At 46.0% G+C, this 19,897-nt stretch overlaps 1 protein-coding gene across 1 annotated transcript in view; it reads left to right on the top strand.

The window, feature by feature from the left end:
* The first annotated feature begins 431 nt into the window (after positions 1 to 431).
* The window catches only part of SNTB1 (syntrophin beta 1), a 316,976-nt gene continuing 297,510 nt past the window's right edge, over positions 432 to 19,897 (top strand). The window contains exon 1 of the mRNA XM_063924446.1: positions 432 to 1,191. Within this exon, the coding sequence (XP_063780516.1) occupies positions 687 to 1,191 (505 nt within the window). The 5' untranslated portion in view covers positions 432 to 686. The remainder of the gene's footprint in view (positions 1,192 to 19,897) is intronic.

Genomic DNA, 19,897 nt, shown 5'->3' on the forward strand with positions numbered 1-19,897 from the left:
GGACATGCTGGGAGGTCTGCACAATCTATAACACATTCCCCACCTTCCACCGGGTCCCCCCTGTCTTAAGTAACCCGGGCACCCCCAAGGCTTAATCCGGCCCTGCCCACCCCTGTGTCACTGCCCTGCTGCCTACAGTAACTTACAAGTAACTAATTTGAATCAGAGTTGGCCTGCAGTAAAGAGTCAGAGTCTAAATGAGAGAGAAGTTGGCATAGTTAGTATACAACTAGAACTGGAACCTTTCCTGTAAAGAATAAATAATCAAATAAAATAATGATTGAAAAATACAAAAAAATGCAAGAAAAAAAGAAAGAAAACTTTTTAATCGACATTGATAGAATTCCAAGGAAGCTGCGTTCTCAAAAGTGGCCACAAGATGCCGCTGTCCCGCAGCAGTCCGGACGCCACTTGGGCAGCAGCAGATCGTCCCCCGGGCACCTCGCACCCCCCGCACCCGGCTACATTGTATCCCGGCCCCCCGTACACCCCCGGGCCCCCCGCCCGCACTCAGGTTACTATGTATCACTTGTGGTTGTGTTTGCTCAGCTCTCCCCGGGTCTCCCAGCCCCTCCCCGCGGGGGATCGGGAGGGAGAGAGCGATTAGTTGGCACTGAGACTATTTCCGAGTTGCGCGAAGTCCCCGGGTGCAGTCCTGGCTGGCTGGGTGCGGGTATGCCCCAGGTATGGCTGTAGCGGCGGCGGCGCCGGGCGTCCGGGCACAGAAGGGCGGCTGGCTGGAGGTGCTGGTGCGCGAGCGCTGGCATAAAGTTTCTGCCAACTTATGGGAGGACTGCCTGGTGCTGAGCGGCGAGGAGGAGGCCAGCAACGGCATGACCAATGGCTCCTACCGGGGACCCACGGAGCAGGAGCCCGGCAGCCCCCAGGGGGTCAGGTCTGCCCTCACCGAGCTGCCGGAGCAGGTGCCCGAGGCCATCGGCAACAAGAAGAGGGCGGTGAGGGTGGTGAAGCAGGAGCTGGGGGGGCTGGGCATCAGCATCAAGGGGGGCAAGGAGAACAAGATGCCTATCCTGATCAGCAAGATCTTCAAGGGGCTGGCAGCGGACCAGACTCAGAGCCTGTATGTGGGGGATGCCATCCTGTCTGTCAATGGCATGGACCTGAGAGATGCCACCCATGATGAGGCTGTGCAGGCGCTGAAGAGGGCTGGCAAGGAGGTGACACTGGAGGGTGAGTGCAGCATGCTGGGTGGTTCTTTGGGCTGATCCTGGTGGTCTCCTCTACTGCAGAGTCAAATGCTTCAGGGGGTGGGGGGGTCTCCTATACTGTGGAGTTACTTGTACTGAGGGGTCTCCTATACTGCAAAGTTGCATGTACTGTGGGGTCTCCTGTACTGTAGCGAAACCTGTGCTGCAGAGTCACATGTACTGCAGGGTCTCCTGTACTGTAGAGTCACTTGTACTGTAGCGAAACCTGCAATGCAAAGTCACATTTACTGTAGGGTCTCCTGTACTGTAGAGTGACTTGTACTGTGGCAAAACCTGTACTGCAGCGTCACATGTACTGCTGGGTCTCCAGTACTGCAGAGTCACGTGTACTGCGGGGTCAGCATCAGAGTCACATGTACTTTGGGGTCTCCTTTACTGTAGAGTTACTTATACTGTGATGAAACCTGTACTGCTGAGTCACATGTACTGCGGGGTCTCTTGTACTGCAGAGTCACATGTACTGTGGGGTAATTTGTACTGCAGAGTCACATGTACTGTGGAATCACCTGTACTGCAGTTACTTGTACTGTGGAATCACCTGTAATGCTGAGTCTAATGTACTGGGGGGTCTCCTGTAAAGTAAAGTCTCCTGTACTGCAGAGTCACCTGTACTGCAGAGTGTCTTGAACTGCAGGGACTCCAGTACTGCAGGGTCATCTTTACTTAAGAGTTGCCTGTACTGCAGAGTCTCCTGTAATGTGGAGTAACCTGTACTGTGGGTCTCATGTACATTGGGTGTTCTGTACTTCTGTACTGCAGTCTCCTGTGTAGCAGGGCCTCCCATACTACAGGGTCTCTTATGCTGTGGAGTCTCCTGTACTCATGTCATTTAGTATTTGCTGGTTGTCTACAGAGGGCTTTTTAACACTTGTGCATTCAAAGATGTTCTGCAGCAGCTGCTCCTGTTGGCGGTCAGCTGTTTGCAGCTGTCACAATGTCGGTACATGGCGCTGTCACATATGCTTCTTCTTAACCATCAAGAAACATCAATTTCTTAAGTCTGTTCTCCCCCAGCGTATTGTACAATAGAGTGATTTCCAATCTCTGTCTCCCTGTAATGGAATTGTATTCCCCAAAGCTTGTGCTGGGTTACAGCTACATAGTCAGAAGTTGCTGCACACATGGCTAGCAATGGATAGGCTCTGCTATCAGCCCCTGACATCAGTGTATAGTATGGTATAACAATGGATAGGCTCCGCTATCAGCCCCTGACATCAGTGTATAGTATGGTATAACAATGGATAGGCTCCGCTATCAGCCCCTGACATCAGTGTATAGTATGGTATAACAATGGATAGGCTCCGCTATCAGCCACTGACATCAGTGTATAGTATGGTATAACAATGGATAGGCTCTGCTATCAGCCCCTGACATCAGTGTATAGTATGGTATAGCAATGGATAGGCTCCGCTATCAGCCCCTGACATCAGTGTATAGTATGGTATAGCAATGGATCGGCTCTGTTATCAGCCCCTGACATCAGTGTATAGTATGGTATAACAATGGATAGGCTCCGCTATCAGCCCCTGACATCAGTGTATAGTATGATATAACAATGGATAGGCTCCGCTATCAGCCCCTGACATCAGTGTATAGTATGGTATAGCAATGGATAGGCTCCGCTATCAGCCACTGACATCAGTGTATAGTATGGTATAACAATGGATAGGCCCCGCAACCAGCCACTGACATCAGTGTATAGTATGGCATAACAATGGATAGGCTCCGCTATTAGCCACTGACATCAGTGTATAGTATGGTATAGCAATGGATAGGCTCCGCTATCAGCCACTGACATCAGTGTATAGTATGGTATAGCAATGTATAGGCTCCGCTATCAGCCCCTGACATCAGTGTATAGTATGGTATAACAATGGATAGGCTCCGCTATCAGCCCCTGACATCAGTGTATAATATGGTATAACAATGGATAGGCTTCGCTATCAGCCACTGACATCAGTGTATAGTATGGTATAACAATGGATAGGCTCCGCTATTAGCCCCTGACATCAGTGTATAATATGGTATAACAATGGATAGGCTCCGCTATCAGCCCCTGACATCAGTGTATAATATGGTTTAACAATGGATAGGCTCCGCTATCAGCCCCTGACATCAGTGTAGTATAGTATGGCATAACAATGGATAGGCTCCGCTATCAGCCACTGACATCAGTGTATAGTATGGTATAACAATGGATAGGCTCCGCTATCAGCCACTGACATCAGTGTATAGTATGATATAACAATGGATAGGCTCCGCTATCAGCCCCTGACATCAGTGTATGGTATGGTATAACAATGGATAGGCTCCGCTATCAGCCACTGACATCAGTGAATAGTATGCTATAACAATGGATAGGCTCCGCTATCAGCCACTGACATCAGTAGTGTTCACTCTAGGTGTCTTTCACAGGGCGCTGCGCCCTGCCCCTTTTTTAGACACCTGAATGCCGCCCTGCCCATTTGTGTGCGCCCTCCCGCCCCGCACTTTGCTGCCCGCCGGACCCCGCCAAGCCACCGGACACATTACTGCAGTAATCCAGTGTGCTTAATCACAGTCACACTGTCTCCCTGCATGAGAGACAGAGACCTCCGCGGCCCGCCCCGTCTGTACCGCCCCATCTGTCCCGCCCACCTCGTCCGTCCCGCCCGCCCACCTCGTCCGTCCTTAGTTGTCAGCCGCCGCATCTCCCCTCCTCTGCGAGAGACAGGAGGGCTGGGTTTGCCTCTCCCGCCGAGGCAAACCCAGCCCTCCCTCCTCTCTGTGTGCATGGCCAGACACCCGCGGGTCGCCCCCATCTCCCACCAGCCAGTGCCACTGGCCAGCGTACCCATCTACCGGAGTGTGACCCTCAGCTGCCAGAGTGTGAGTAAGTAGATACACACAAAGTAATGAACATGTATTTTAATGCATTGCCATATCCTGCCCCCACCCCCTGCATGTGACCCCATTTACCCCCAGCCTTTGTGTGTGGCACACTTTACCCCCCTCACCCTGGTTTGTGCGCCCCCCCCCCCCCCCGTGTGTGTGACACCTTGTGCCCTCCTGCCCCCCCCAACCCCCTGTTTGTGGCCCCACTACCCCTTGTCTTATGTGTGTGCGGAACCATCTACCCCCCCCCCCCCCCTCCTCCTCCAATGTGTCTCAGTGCTTTCTACCTGGTGCAATGTTTCTCGGTGCTCTCTACCTGGTGCAATGTTTCTCGGTGCTCTCTACCTGGTGCAATGTTTCTCGGTGCTCTCTACCTGGTGCAATGTTTCTCGGTGCTCTCTACCTGGTGCAATGTTTCTCGGTGCTCTCTACCTGGTGCAATGTTTCTCGGTGCTCTCTACCTGGTGCAATGTTTCTCGGTGCTCTCTACCTGGTGCAATGTTTCTCGGTGCTCTCTACCTGGTGCAATGTTTCTCGGTGCTCTCTACCTGGTGCAATGTTTCTCAGTGCTCTCTACCTGGTGCAATGTTTCTCGGTGCTCTCTACCTGGTGCAATGTTTCTCGGTGCTCTCTACCTGGTGCAATGTTTCTCGGTGCTCTCTACCTGGTGCAATGTTTCTCGGTGCTCTCTACCTGGTGCAATGTTTCTCAGTGCTCTCTACCTGGTGCAATGTTTCTCGGTGCTCTCTACCTGGTGCAATGTTTCTCAGTGCTCTCTACCTGGTGCAATGTTTCTCGGTGCTCTCTACCTGGTGCAGTGTGTCTCAGTGCTCTCTACCTGGTGCAGTGTGTCTCAGTGCTCTCTACCTGGTGCAGTGTGTCTCAGTGCTCTCTACCTGGTGCAGTGTGTCTCAGTGCTCTCTACCTGGCGCAATGTGTATAACGTGCTCTGCCTGGCGCAAAGTGTAGAATGTGCTCTGCCTGGCGCAATATGTATAACGTGCTCTACCTGTCGCAGTGTGTATAGGAGGTTCTACCTGGTGCAGTGTGTATTAGCTGCACTATTGTGTGGTGTAATGTGAATTGCCACTATTATGTGGCCATGCCCCTAACCCCACGAAAAACAACGCCCCTAAATTTTCGCCTTTGGCGCGCACTGCCCATTCTTTATCATGTGGGAATGGGAGGACCAAGCATTATAGTATGTACCTAATTTTGCCCTTCTAATTGAAAAATGTGCCCTCCCGAACGAAAAATAAGCCCTCCCGAATGAAAAATGTGCCCTACCCGTGATCAGCACCCTGCCCTAAAAAATTCCTAGAGTGAACACTACATCAGTGTATGGTATGGTATAACAATGGATAGGCTCCGCTATCAGCCCCTGACATCAGTGTATAGTATGATATAACAATGGATAGGCTCCGCTATCAGCCACTGACATCAGTGTATAGTATGGTATAACAATGGATGGGCTCTGCTATCAGCCCCTGACATCAGTGTATAGTATGGTATAGCAATGGATAGGCTCCGCTATCAGCCCCTGACATCAGTGTATAGTATGGTATAGCAATAGATCGGCTCCGTTATCAGCCCCTGACATCAGTGTATAGTATGGTATAACAATTGATAGGCTCCGCTATCAGCCCCTGACATCAGTGTATAGTATGATATAACAATGGATAGGCTCCGCTATCAGCCCCTGACATCAGTGTATAGTATGGTATAACAATGGATAGGCTCCGCTATCAGCCACTGACATCAGTGTATAGTATGGTATAGCAATGGATCGGCTCCGCTATCAGCCCCTGATATCAGTGTATAGTATGGTATAGCAATAGATAGGCTCCGCTATCAGCCACTGACATCAGTGTATAGTATGGTATAGCAATGGATCGGCTCCGCTATCAGCCCCTGATATCAGTGTATAGTATGGTATAGCAATAGATAGGCTCCGCTATCAGCCACTGACATCAGTGTATAGTATGGTATAACAATGGATAGGCCCCGCAACCAGCCACTGACATCAGTGTATAGTATGGCATAACAATGGATAGGCTCCGCTATTAGCCACTGACATCAGTGTATAGTATGGTATAGCAATGGATAGGCTCCGCTATCAGCCACTGACATCAGTGTATAGTATGGTATAGCAATGTATAGGCTCTGCTATCAGCCCCTGACATCAGTGTATAGTATGGTATAACAATGGATAGGCTCCGCTATCAGCCCCTGACATCAGTGTATAATATGGTATAACAATGGATAGGCTTCGCTATCAGCCACTGACATCAGTGTATAGTATGGTATAACAATGGATAGGCTCCGCTATTAGCCCCTGACATCAGTGTATAATATGGTATAACAATGGATAGGCTCCGCTATCAGCCCCTGACATCAGTGTATAATATGGTTTAACAATGGATAGGCTCCGCTATCAGCCCCTGACATCAGTGTAGTATAGTATGGCATAACAATGGATAGGCTCCGCTATCAGCCACTGACATCAGTGTATAGTATGGTATAACAATGGATAGGCTCCGCTATCAGCCACTGACATCAGTGTATAGTATGATATAACAATGGATAGGCGCCGCTATCAGCCCCTGACATCAGTGTATGGTATGGTATAACAATGGATAGGCTCCGCTATCAGCCACTGACATCAGTGTATAGTATGGTATAACAATGGATAGGCTCCGCTATCAGCCACTGACATCAGTGTATGGTATGGTATAACAATGGATAGGCTCCGCTATCAGCCCCTGACATCAGTGTATAGTATGATATAACAATGGATAGGCTCCGCTATCAGCCACTGACATCAGTGTATAGTATGGTATAACAATGGATAGGCTCTGCTATCAGCCCCTGACATCAGTGTATAGTATGGTATAGCAATGGATAGGCTCCGCTATCAGCCCCTGACATCAGTGTATAGTATGGTATAACAATGGATCGGCTCCGTTATCAGCCCCTGACATCAGTGTATAGTATGGTATAACAATTGATAGGCTCCGCTATCAGCCCCTGACATCAGTGTATAGTATGATATAACAATGGATAGGCTCCGCTATCAGCCCCTGACATCAGTGTATAGTATGGTATAGCAATGGATAGGCTCCTCTATCAGCCCCTGACATCAGTGTATAGTATGGTATAACAATGGATAGGCTCCGCTATCAGCCACTGACATCAGTGTATAGTATGGTATAGCAATGGATCGGCTCCGCTATCAGCCCCTGATATCAGTGTATAGTATGGTATAGCAATAGATAGGCTCCGCTATCAGCCACTGACATCAGTGTATAGTATGGTATAACAATGGATAGGCCCCGCAACCAGCCACTGACATCAGTGTATAGTATGGCATAACAATGGATAGGCTCCGCTATTAACCACTGACATCAGTGTATAGTATGGTATAGCAATGGATAGGCTCCGCTATCAGCCACTGACATCAGTGTATAGTATGGTATAGCAATGTATAGGCTCCGCTATCAGCCCCTGACATCAGTGTATAGTATGGTATAACAATGGATAGGCTCCGCTATCAGCCCCTGACATCAGTGTATAATATGGTATAACAATGGATAGGCTTCGCTATCAGCCACTGACATCAGTGTATAGTATGGTATAACAATGGATAGGCTCCGCTATTAGCCCCTGACATCAGTGTATAATATGGTATAACAATGGATAGGCTCCGCTATCAGCCCCTGACATCAGTGTATAATATGGTTTAACAATGGATAGGCTCCGCTATCAGCCCCTGACATCAGTGTAGTATAGTATGGCATAACAATGGATAGGCTCCGCTATCAGCCACTGACATCAGTGTATAGTATGGTATAACAATGGATAGGCTCCGCTATCAGCCACTGACATCAGTGTATAGTATGGTATAACAATGGATAGGCTCCGCTATCAGCCACTGACATCAGTGTATGGTATGGTATAACAATGGATAGGCTCCGCTATCAGCCCCTGACATCAGTGTATAGTATAATATAACAATGGATAGGCTCCGCTATCAGCCCCTGATATCAGTGTATAGTATGGTATAGCAATGGATAGGCTCCACTATCAGCCACTGACATCAGTGTATAGTGTGGTATAGCAATGTATAGGCTCCACTATCAGCCCCTGACATCAGTGTATAGTATGGTATAACAATGGATAGGCTCCGCTATCAGCCACTGACATCAGTGTATAGTATGATATAACAATGGATAGGCTCCGCTATCAGCCCCTGACATCAGTGTATAGTATGGTATAACAATGGATAGGCTCCGCTATCAGCCCCTGACATCAGTGTATAGTATGGTATAACAATGGATAGGCTCCGCTATCAGCCACTGACATCAGTGTATAGTATGATATAACAATGGATAGGCTCCACTATCAGCCCCTGACATCAGTGTATGGTATGGTATAACAATGGAGAGGCTCCACTATCAGCCACTGACAACAGTGTATAGTATGGTATAACAATGGATAGGCTCCGCTATCAGCCACTGACATCAGTGTATAGTATGATATAACAATGGATAGGCTCCGCTATCAGCCCCTGACATCAGTGTATAGTATGGTATAGCAATGGATAGGCTCCTCTATCAGCCCCTGACATCAGTGTATAGTATGGTATAACAATGGATAGGCTCCGCTATCAGCCACTGACATCAGTGTATAGTATGGTATAGCAATGGATCGGCTCCGCTATCAGCCCCTGATATCAGTGTATAGTATGGTATAGCAATAGATAGGCTCCGCTATCAGCCACTGACATCAGTGTATAGTATGGTATAACAATGGATAGGCCCCGCAACCAGCCACTGACATCAGTGTATAGTATGGCATAACAATGGATAGGCTCCGCTATTAACCACTGACATCAGTGTATAGTATGGTATAGCAATGGATAGGCTCCGCTATCAGCCACTGACATCAGTGTATAGTATGGTATAGCAATGTATAGGCTCCGCTATCAGCCCCTGACATCAGTGTATAGTATGGTATAACAATGGATAGGCTCCGCTATCAGCCCCTGACATCAGTGTATAATATGGTATAACAATGGATAGGCTTCGCTATCAGCCACTGACATCAGTGTATAGTATGGTATAACAATGGATAGGCTCCGCTATTAGCCCCTGACATCAGTGTATAATATGGTATAACAATGGATAGGCTCCGCTATCAGCCCCTGACATCAGTGTATAATATGGTTTAACAATGGATAGGCTCCGCTATCAGCCCCTGACATCAGTGTAGTATAGTATGGCATAACAATGGATAGGCTCCGCTATCAGCCACTGACATCAGTGTATAGTATGGTATAACAATGGATAGGCTCCGCTATCAGCCACTGACATCAGTGTATAGTATGGTATAACAATGGATAGGCTCCGCTATCAGCCACTGACATCAGTGTATGGTATGGTATAACAATGGATAGGCTCCGCTATCAGCCCCTGACATCAGTGTATAGTATAATATAACAATGGATAGGCTCCGCTATCAGCCCCTGATATCAGTGTATAGTATGGTATAGCAATGGATAGGCTCCACTATCAGCCACTGACATCAGTGTATAGTGTGGTATAGCAATGTATAGGCTCCACTATCAGCCCCTGACATCAGTGTATAGTATGGTATAACAATGGATAGGCTCCGCTATCAGCCACTGACATCAGTGTATAGTATGATATAACAATGGATAGGCTCCGCTATCAGCCCCTGACATCAGTGTATAGTATGGTATAACAATGGATAGGCTCCGCTATCAGCCCCTGACATCAGTGTATAGTATGGTATAACAATGGATAGGCTCCGCTATCAGCCACTGACATCAGTGTATAGTATGATATAACAATGGATAGGCTCCACTATCAGCCCCTGACATCAGTGTATGGTATGGTATAACAATGGAGAGGCTCCACTATCAGCCACTGACAACAGTGTATAGTATGGTATAACAATGGATAGGCTCCGCTATCAGCCACTGACATCAGTGTATAGTATGATATAACAATGGATAGGCTCCGCTATCAGCCACTGACATCAGTGTATGGTATGGTATAACAATGTATAGGCTCCGCTATCAGCCCCTGACATCAGTGTATAGTATGATATAACAATGGATAGGCTCCGCTATCAGCCCCTGACATCAGTGTATAGTATGGTATAGCAATGGATAGGCTCCGCTATCAGCCCCTGACATCAGTGTATAGTGTGATATAACAATGGATAGGCTCCGCTATCAGCCCCTGACATCAGTGTATAGTATGGTATAACAATGGATAGGCTCCGCTATCAGCCCCTGACATCAGTGTATAGTATGATATAACAATGGATCGGCTCCGCTATCAGCCACTGACATCAGTGTATAGTATGGTATAACAATGGATAGGCTCCGCTATCAGCCACTGACATCAGTGTATAGTATGGTATAACAATGGATAGGCTCCGCTATTAGCCCCTGACATCAGTGTATAATATGGTATAACAATGGATAGGCTCCGCTATCAGCCCCTGACATCAGTGTATAATATGGTTTAACAATGGATAGGCTCCGCTATCAGCCCCTGACATCAGTGTTGTATAGTATGGCATAACAATGGATAGGCTCCGCTATCAGCCACTGACATCAGTGTATAGTATGGTATAACAATGGATAGGCTCCGCTATCAGCCACTGACATCAGTGTATAGTATGGTATAACAATGGATAGGCTCCGCTATCAGCCCCTGACATCAGTGTATGGTATGGTATAACAATGGATAGGCTCCGCTATCAGCCACTGACATCAGTGTATAGTATGGTATAACAATGGATAGGCTCCGCTATCAGCCACTGACATCAGTGTATGGTATGGTATAACAATGGATAGGCTCCGCTATCAGCCCCTGACATCAGTGTATAGTATGATATAACAATGGATAGGCTCCGATATCAGCCCCTGACATCAGTGTATAGTATGGTATAGCAATGGATAGGCTCCGCTATCAGCCACTGACATCAGTGTATAGTGTGGTATAGCAATGTATAGGCTCCACTATCAGCCCCTGACATCAGTGTATAGTGTGGTATAACAATGGATAGGCTCCGCTATCAGCCACTGACATCAGTGTATAGTATGATATAACAATGGATAGGCTCCGCTATCAGCCCCTGACATCAGTGTATAGTATGGTATAAAAATGGATAGGCTCCGTTATCAGCCCCTGACATCAGTGTATAGTATGGTATAACAATGGATAGGCTCCGCTATCAGCCCCTGACATCAGTGTATAGTATGGTATAACAATGGATAGGCTCCGCTATCAGCCCCTGACATCAGTGTATAGTATGGTATAACAATGGATAGGCTCCGCTGTCAGCCACTGACATCAGTGTATAGTATGATATAACAATGGCTAGGCTCCACTATCAGCCCCTGACATCAGTGTATGGTATGGTATAACAATGGAGAGGCTCCACTATCAGCCACTGACATCAGTGTATAGTATGGTATAACAATGGATAGGCTCCGCTATCAGCCACTGACATCAGTGTATAGTATGATATAACAATGGATAGGCTCCGCTATCAGCCACTGACATCAGTGTATGGTATGGTATAACAATGGATAGGCTCCGCTATCAGCCCCTGACATCAGTGTATAGTATGATATAACAATGGATAGGCTCCGCTATCAGCCCCTGAAATCAGTGTATAGTATGGTATAACAATGGATAGGCTCCGCTATCAGCCACTGACATCAGTGTATAGTATGGTATAACAATGGATAGGCTCCGCTATCAGCCCCTGACATCAGTGTATAGTATGGTATAACAATGGATAGGCTCCGCTATCAGCGTCTGACATCAGTGTATAGTATGGTATAACAATGGATAGGCTCCGCTATCAGCCTCTGACATCAGTGTATGGTATGGTATAACAATGGATAGGCTCCGCTATCAGCCCCTGACATCAGTGTATGGTATGGTATAACAATGGATAGGCTCCGCTATCAGCCCCTGACATCAGTGTATAGTATGGTATAACAATGGATAGGCTCCGCTATCAGCCTCTGACATCAGTGTATAGTATGGTATAACAATGGATAGGCTCCGCTATCAGCCCCTGACATCAGTATATAGTATGGTATAACGATGAATAGGCTCCGCTATCAGCCCCTGATATCAGTGTATAGTATGGTATAGCAATGGATAGGCTCCGCTATCAGCCACTGACATCAGTGTATAGTATAGTATAACAATGGATAGGCTCCGCTACCAGCCACTGACATCAGTATATAGTATGGTATAACAATGGATAGGCTCCGCTATCAGCCCCTGATATCAGTGTATAGTATGGTATAGCAATGGATAGGCTCCGCTATCAGCCACTGACATCAGTGTATAGTATGGTATAACAATGGATAGGCTCCGCTATCAGCCACTGACATCAGTGTATAGTATGATATAACAATGGATAGGCTCCACTATCAGCCCCTGACATCAGTGTATGGTATGGTATAACAATGGAGAGGCTCCACTATCAGCCACTGACATCAGTGTATAGTATGGTATAACAATGGATAGGCTCCGCTATCAGCCACTGACATCAGTGTATAGTATGATATAACAATGGATAGGCTCCGCTATCAGCCACTGACATCAGTGTATGGTATGGTATAACAATGGATAGGCTCCGCTATCAGCCCCTGACATCAGTGTATAGTATGATATAACAATGGATAGGCTCCGCTATCAGCCCCTGACATCAGTGTATAGTATGGTATAACAATGGATAGGCTCCGCTATCAGCCCCTGACATCAGTGTATAGTATGATATAACAATGGATAGGCTCCGCTATCAGCCCCTGACATCAGGGTATAGTATGGTATAGCAATGGATAGGCTCTGCTATCAGCCACTGACATCAGTATATAGTATGGTATAGCAATGGATAGGCTCCGCTATCAGCCACTGACATCAGTGTATAGTATGGTATAACAATGGATAGGCTCCGCTATCAGCCCCTGACATCAGTGTATAGTATGGTATAACAATGGATAGGCTCCGCTATCAGCGTCTGACATCAGTGTATAGTATGGTATAACAATGGATAGGCTCCGCTATCAGCCTCTGACATCAGTGTATGGTATGGTATAACAATGGATAGGCTCCGCTATCAGCCCCTGACATCAGTGTATGGTATGGTATAACAATGGATAGGCTCCGCTATCAGCCCCTGACATCAGTGTATAGTATGGTATAACAATGGATAGGCTCCGCTATCAGCCTCTGACATCAGTGTATAGTATGGTATAACAATGGATAGGCTCCGCTATCAGCCCCTGACATCAGTATATAGTATGGTATAACGATGAATAGGCTCCGCTATCAGCCCCTGATATCAGTGTATAGTATGGTATAGCAATGGATAGGCTCCGCTATCAGCCACTGACATCAGTGTATAGTATAGTATAACAATGGATAGGCTCCGCTACCAGCCACTGACATCAGTATATAGTATGGTATAACAATGGATAGGCTCCGCTATCAGCCCCTGATATCAGTGTATAGTATGGTATAGCAATGGATAGGCTCCGCTATCAGCCACTGACATCAGTGTATAGTATGGTATAACAATGGATAGGCTCCGCTATCGGCTCCGCTATCAGCCCCTGATATCAGTGTATAGTATGGTATAGCAATGGATAGGCTCCGCTATCAGCCACTGACATCAGTGTATAGTATGGTATAGCAATGGATAGGCTCCGCTATCAGCCACTGACATCAGTGTATAGTATAGTATAACAATGGATAGGCTCCGCTACCAGCCACTGACATCAGTGTATAGTATGGTATAACAATGGATAGGCTCCGCTGTCAGCCCCTGACATCAGTGTATAGTATGGTATAACAATGGATAGGCTCCGCTATTAGCCACTGACATCAGTGTATAGTATGGTATAACAATGGATAGGCTCCGCTATTAGCCACTGACATCAGTGTATAGTATGGTATAACAATGGATAGGCTCCGCTATTAGCCACTGACTTCAGTGTATAGTATGGTATAGTAATGGATAGGCTCTGCTATCAGCCACTGACATCAGTGTATAGTATGGTATAACAATGGATAGGCTCCGCTATCAGCCACTGACATCAGTGTATAGTATGGTATAACAATGGATAGGCTCCGCTATCGGCTCCGCTATCAGCCCCTGATATCAGTGTATAGTATGGTATAGCAATGGATAGGCTCCGCTATCAGCCACTGACATCAGTGTATAGTATGGTATAGCAATGGATAGGCTCCGCTATCAGCCACTGACATCAGTGTATAGTATAGTATAACAATGGATAGGCTCCGCTACCAGCCACTGACATCAGTGTATAGTATGGTATAACAATGGATAGGCTCCGCTGTCAGCCCCTGACATCAGTGTATAGTATGGTATAACAATGGATAGGCTCCGCTATTAGCCACTGACATCAGTGTATAGTATGGTATAACAATGGATAGGCTCCGCTATTAGCCACTGACATCAGTGTATAGTATGGTATAACAATGGATAGGCTCCGCTATTAGCCACTGACTTCAGTGTATAGTATGGTATAGTAATGGATAGGCTCTGCTATCAGCCACTGACATCAGTGTATAGTATGGTATAACAATGGATAGGCTCCGCTATCAGCCACTGACATCAGTGTATAGTATGGTATAACAATGGATAGGCTCCGCTATCAGCCACTGACATCAGTGTATAGTATGGTATAACAATGGATAGGCTCCGCTATCAGCCACTGACATCAGTGTATAGTTTGGTATAACAATGGATAGGCTCCACTATCAGCCCCTGACATCAGTGTATAGTATGGTATAACAATGGATAGGCTCCACTATCAGCCCCTGACATCAGTGTATAGTATGGTATAACAATGGATAGGCTCCGCTATCAGCCCCTGACATCAGTGTATAGTATGGTATAACAATGGATAGGCTCCACTATCAGCCCCTGACATCAGTGTATAGTATGGTATAACAATGGATAGGCTCCACTATCAGCCCCTGACATCAGTGTATAGTATGGTGTATGCAAAAAGAGAGGAAAACCACCTAAGTGGTTTATTCCTGGCGCTTGATAGGGAGGTTCACCACAGCAGCTAAACACAAGGGGTTGGTCAGACCCCACAAAAATGATATACAAGCACAAAGAAATGTAGCGCTAATTGGTCATCAATGAGAAAGGTCGGTCACAATATCCACATGATTTAATATTAATAAGAGCAGAATTCATCTAACATAATAGTGCACAATCAATATAAGTAATAGTAAAATCAATTCTAATAAAAAGAGAGTGCTACTCCCATTCATTGATATGAGGATCAAGAAACTGTATAGTTCAATAGACCTTTTCCTTTTAAAGCAGTCCCCGAAGGTCCCAAAATGGCCAAGGCAGATCAACCTTTTTTGTATAGTTACCACCAATGTCTTTTTGAAGGCGTTTAAACGGATCAGCGTCCGCAGAGAGCAGTCCCTTTACGATGGTGATGGTTCAGTTTTCCACGGTGTGAGAGGTCCCTCAAAGAATGGATCCAATTAGGAAGTGTATCCACGGACTTGGTTCAGGTCGTTATCCTCAAAGCTTCCAAATGGTGGGAGTAGACACACAGCAGTAGGTCTCACCGACGCGTTTCGTTGTGTTCATGCAACTTTTTCAAGGTGCTACTAGTCCTGCTAGAGGGGGTTTATATACCCCTTTCAATATGGCTGCTCATTTGCATGTGTAACAGATTAAGACCTTCCCATCTCATTAGGTGACCAAAAAATGACAGACATAATATAAAATATTAATCCTGCTTCCTATATGTAATAAATTATACAATCATTATCCTAAAACTTATCATTTATATTAAAAACATATTTTAAATCCGGTCACATGACCATTCTTCCTCGTACACATAGAGGAGTTAAAGAAAAAAACGGTGTGGACTTCAGTCAGAATTCATCATAGTTATGAGAAGACAGAACACCAGACTCATCCGCATTTTGTTAGTTTCTTATTTATTTAAATATATGATAAAAGTGCAGCTGAGTACTTGTATATCGTGGGTAGATGATTTAATATTAAATCATGTGGATATTGTGACCGACCTTTCTCATTGATGACCAATTAGCGCTACATTTCTTTGTGCTTGTATAGTATGGTGTATATATAGTTATGCATAAATAGTTACACAAGAGATTGTGTTGTGGATACACTGTACTACAGGACGTGTTTGCTGTCACCCTGATCATCAGATCAGTCTGTTAAGGGGTTAATCACTGATGTGTGGTGTCCGGCTGGGCACATTACCATCTACTACAGAGGCCAGTGTTCCCTAATTTTCCTGCACACCTCTATGGGGTTTGAGGAAGTATTAACAAAGTTATGGAGTAGAATTGCCTCTATATTTGCCGACCAGCGTTGGAAATTAAGATTATTACAATACTAGGAAATGTTGCATTTTATGTTTAATCTTAGTCGTTGCGTTATTACAGTTAATGTATTTATTACTTTAATGCTTTTCTCTATTCTTATCACTTTTAGTTTCTAACGCCACTTAAAGGCTAGATGGTGTAGCTGAGCTCTGTGCTTAGGGTATGGTGACCTCATAGGGTATGGTGACCTCATAGGGTATGGAGACCTCTTTGGGTATGGAGACCTCTTTGGGTATGATGACCTCATAGGGTATGGTGACCTTTTAGGGTATGGTGATTTCATAGGGTATGGTGACCTGTTAGGGTATGGTGACCTGACCTGTTAAGGTATGGTGACCTCATAGGTTATGGCAGTGGTTTCCAAACTTTTTTGAATCACGGCTCCCTAGAATATCAGAATTTTTTTCACGGCGCCCATAGGCCAAAAACGTCTGATTGAGAAATTTAGAAATAAATATTACATTAAGTAGATCGCGTTTATATGTCATCCTTAGGGTCAGCTGTGTGGTGAGGGACAAGATTTGCTTCTGTTTGGCCACATATTTTATGACTGGCAGCCACCAGCACTGGTTTTGCCTATTATATTGACCATGAATAATTTGAATTGGTCCTGGACTACCAACCCAGGGCACCCCTGCAAGTGCCCCGAGGCACCCCAGGGAGCCACGGCACACAGTTTGGGAACCTCTGGGTTATCGTGACCTCTTGGGGTATAGTGATCTATTAGGGTATGGTGACATCTTAGGGTATGGTGACCTCTTGGGGTATAGTGATCTATTAGGGTATGGTGACATCTTTGGGTATGGTGACCTCATAGGGTATGGTGACATCTTAGGGTATGGTGACCTCATAGGGTATGGTGACCTGTTATGGTATGGTGACCTCATAGGGTAAGGTGACCTCATAGGGTATGGTGATCTCATAGGGTATTATTATTTATTATTATCCTTTATTTACAAGGCGCCACAAGGGATCCGCAGCGCCCATTATACAGTACATAATCAAATGAGCAAACAAGAAAACAGCACTTACAGTTCAAGACAATGTAGGACAGGTATAGAAAACCAGGGTTTAGGTGCCATCAAAGGGAGTATGGATTATAAGATAGTGTAAGTAAGAAAAGGAAAGGCACATTAGGAAAGAAGTCCATGCTCTTGCGAACTTACAATCTAAAAAGTAAAAGGCTAACAGACCGGGGTGACACAGAAGGGGTAGACAGTGAGATTAGACAAGAGGGTTAGGAGGAGAGTTGGCTGGTTTAGTGAAGAAGTGAGTCTTGAGAGCCCGTTTTGTAGAGAGGTGGAGAGTCGGATGGGGAAAGGTAGAGAATTCCAGAGATAGGGAGCTGCACGTGCAAAATCTTGTAGGTAGGAGTGGGAGGAGGTAATCAGGAGAGACGGCGTGCATCAGCAGAGCGAAGAGGACGGGTGGGAATGTAAAGAGAGATAAGGTCAGAGATGTAAGAGGGAGAAGAGTGGGTGAGGGCTTTGTAGGTGAGTGTGAGAAGCTTGAATTGGATTCTGAATGGGAAGGGTAGCCAGTGAAGGGCCTACAAAGAGAGGGGATGTCAATGTAGTACGTTTGGTGAGGAAGATGAGATTGGCAGCAGCACTGAGGATAGATTAGAGTGGAGAGAGGCATTTTTGAGGGAAGCCAGATAGGAGGAGATTGCAGTAGTCCAATCTGGAGATGACCAGTGAGTGGATGAGGGTCTAATGGTGTGTACACACGGTGAGATTTTTTCTTCTGATTTTGACTATATAGTCAAAATCGCAAGAAAAGTTAGTGCAAATCGCAAGGTGTTATGCCACTTGCGATCCCGATTTGATCCCAATGCGCGGTCCCGCCAGGTCGGTATCGCAAGAAAAGATAGACTGTGCAGGCAAGTCAATCCTTGCTAGATCGGTGTACTATCTAGTTAATTTCACATGTCAATTAAATCTCGCATAAGCCAAAATCTCGCATAAGCCAAAATCGTAAGCACACATAGTCCATATATCAAGAAAAGTTAGTCAAAATCGTTGGTGCTGGGCTCCAGGGAGTTCAGGGGAAATCGCAAAGTGAAAATCGGGCACAGCAAGGATTTCACCGTGTGTACACACCATTAGTAGTGTCCTGGGTGAGAAAGGGTCTGATCCTGGAGATGTTTTTGAGATGGAAACGGCAGGTTTCTGAGAGGTACTGAATGTGTGGTTTGAAGGAGAGGGAGGAGTCAAGGATAACTCCAAGACATCGCACTTGGGGGATAGAGGAGATAGTTGTGCCATCAATGGATAATGAAATTGTGGGAGGTGAGGTTATGCGGGAGGGAGGGAAGATGATCAGCTCAGTCTTAGACATGTTAAGTTTAAGAAAGTGCTGGGACATCCAGGAGGAGATAGCAGAGAGACAGTTGGAGATACGAGTGAGGAGAGCAGGGGAGAGGTCAGGGGAGGAAAGATAGATTTGAGTATCATCAGCATAGAGATGATATTGTAAGTCAAAAGAGCTAATGAGCTCACCTAATGAGGATGTGTAGAGAGAGAAAAGGAGAGGCCCAAGAACAGAACCTTGGTGGAAGCCTACTGGTAGAGGAAGTGGGGGGAGGTGGAGTCATGAGAGGAGACAGAGAAGGAACGGTCAGAAAGGTAGGAGAACAGTCAGGAGAGAGCAGTATGATGCAGACCAAGGGAGTAAAGGATTTGCAGGAGGAGAGGGTGGTCTACAGTGTCAAAAGCAGCAGAGAGGTCAAGGAGAATAAGCAGAGAGTAGTGGCCCCTGGATCAGCAAGGAGGTAATTTCAAACTTTTATGAGGGCAGTTTCAGTGTAGTGCAGAGGACGAAAACCAGACTGGAAAGGGTCAAGCAGTGAGGGTATGGTGACTTCATATGGTATGGTGACCTCTTAGGGTATGGTGACCTGTTAGGGTATGGTGACCTCTTTCCATTAAAAAAAGAAAGATATAATCATTAAACATTATTTTCACTTTTTCATTATTTCTCTAACGTCCTAGTGGATGCTGGGGACTCCGTCAGGACCATGGGGAATAGCGGGCTCCGCAGGAGACAGGGCACATCTAAAAAAGCTTTTAGGTCACATGGTGCGTACTGGCTCCTCCCCCTATGACCCTCCTCCAAGCATCAGTTAGGTTTTTGTGCCCGTCCGAGAGGGTGCAATCTAGGTGGCTCTCCTAAAGAGCTGTTTAGAAAAGTTTTTTTTTAGGTTTCAATCTCAGTGATTCCTGCTGGCAACAGGATCACTGCATCGAGGGACTTAGGGGAGAGATTTCCAACTCACCTGCGTGCAGGATGGATTGGAGTCTTAGGCTACTGGACACT

This window comes from Pseudophryne corroboree, chromosome 5, assembly GCF_028390025.1.
Source record: "Pseudophryne corroboree isolate aPseCor3 chromosome 5, aPseCor3.hap2, whole genome shotgun sequence".
In the NCBI taxonomy this organism is placed as follows: domain Eukaryota; kingdom Metazoa; phylum Chordata; class Amphibia; order Anura; family Myobatrachidae; genus Pseudophryne; species Pseudophryne corroboree.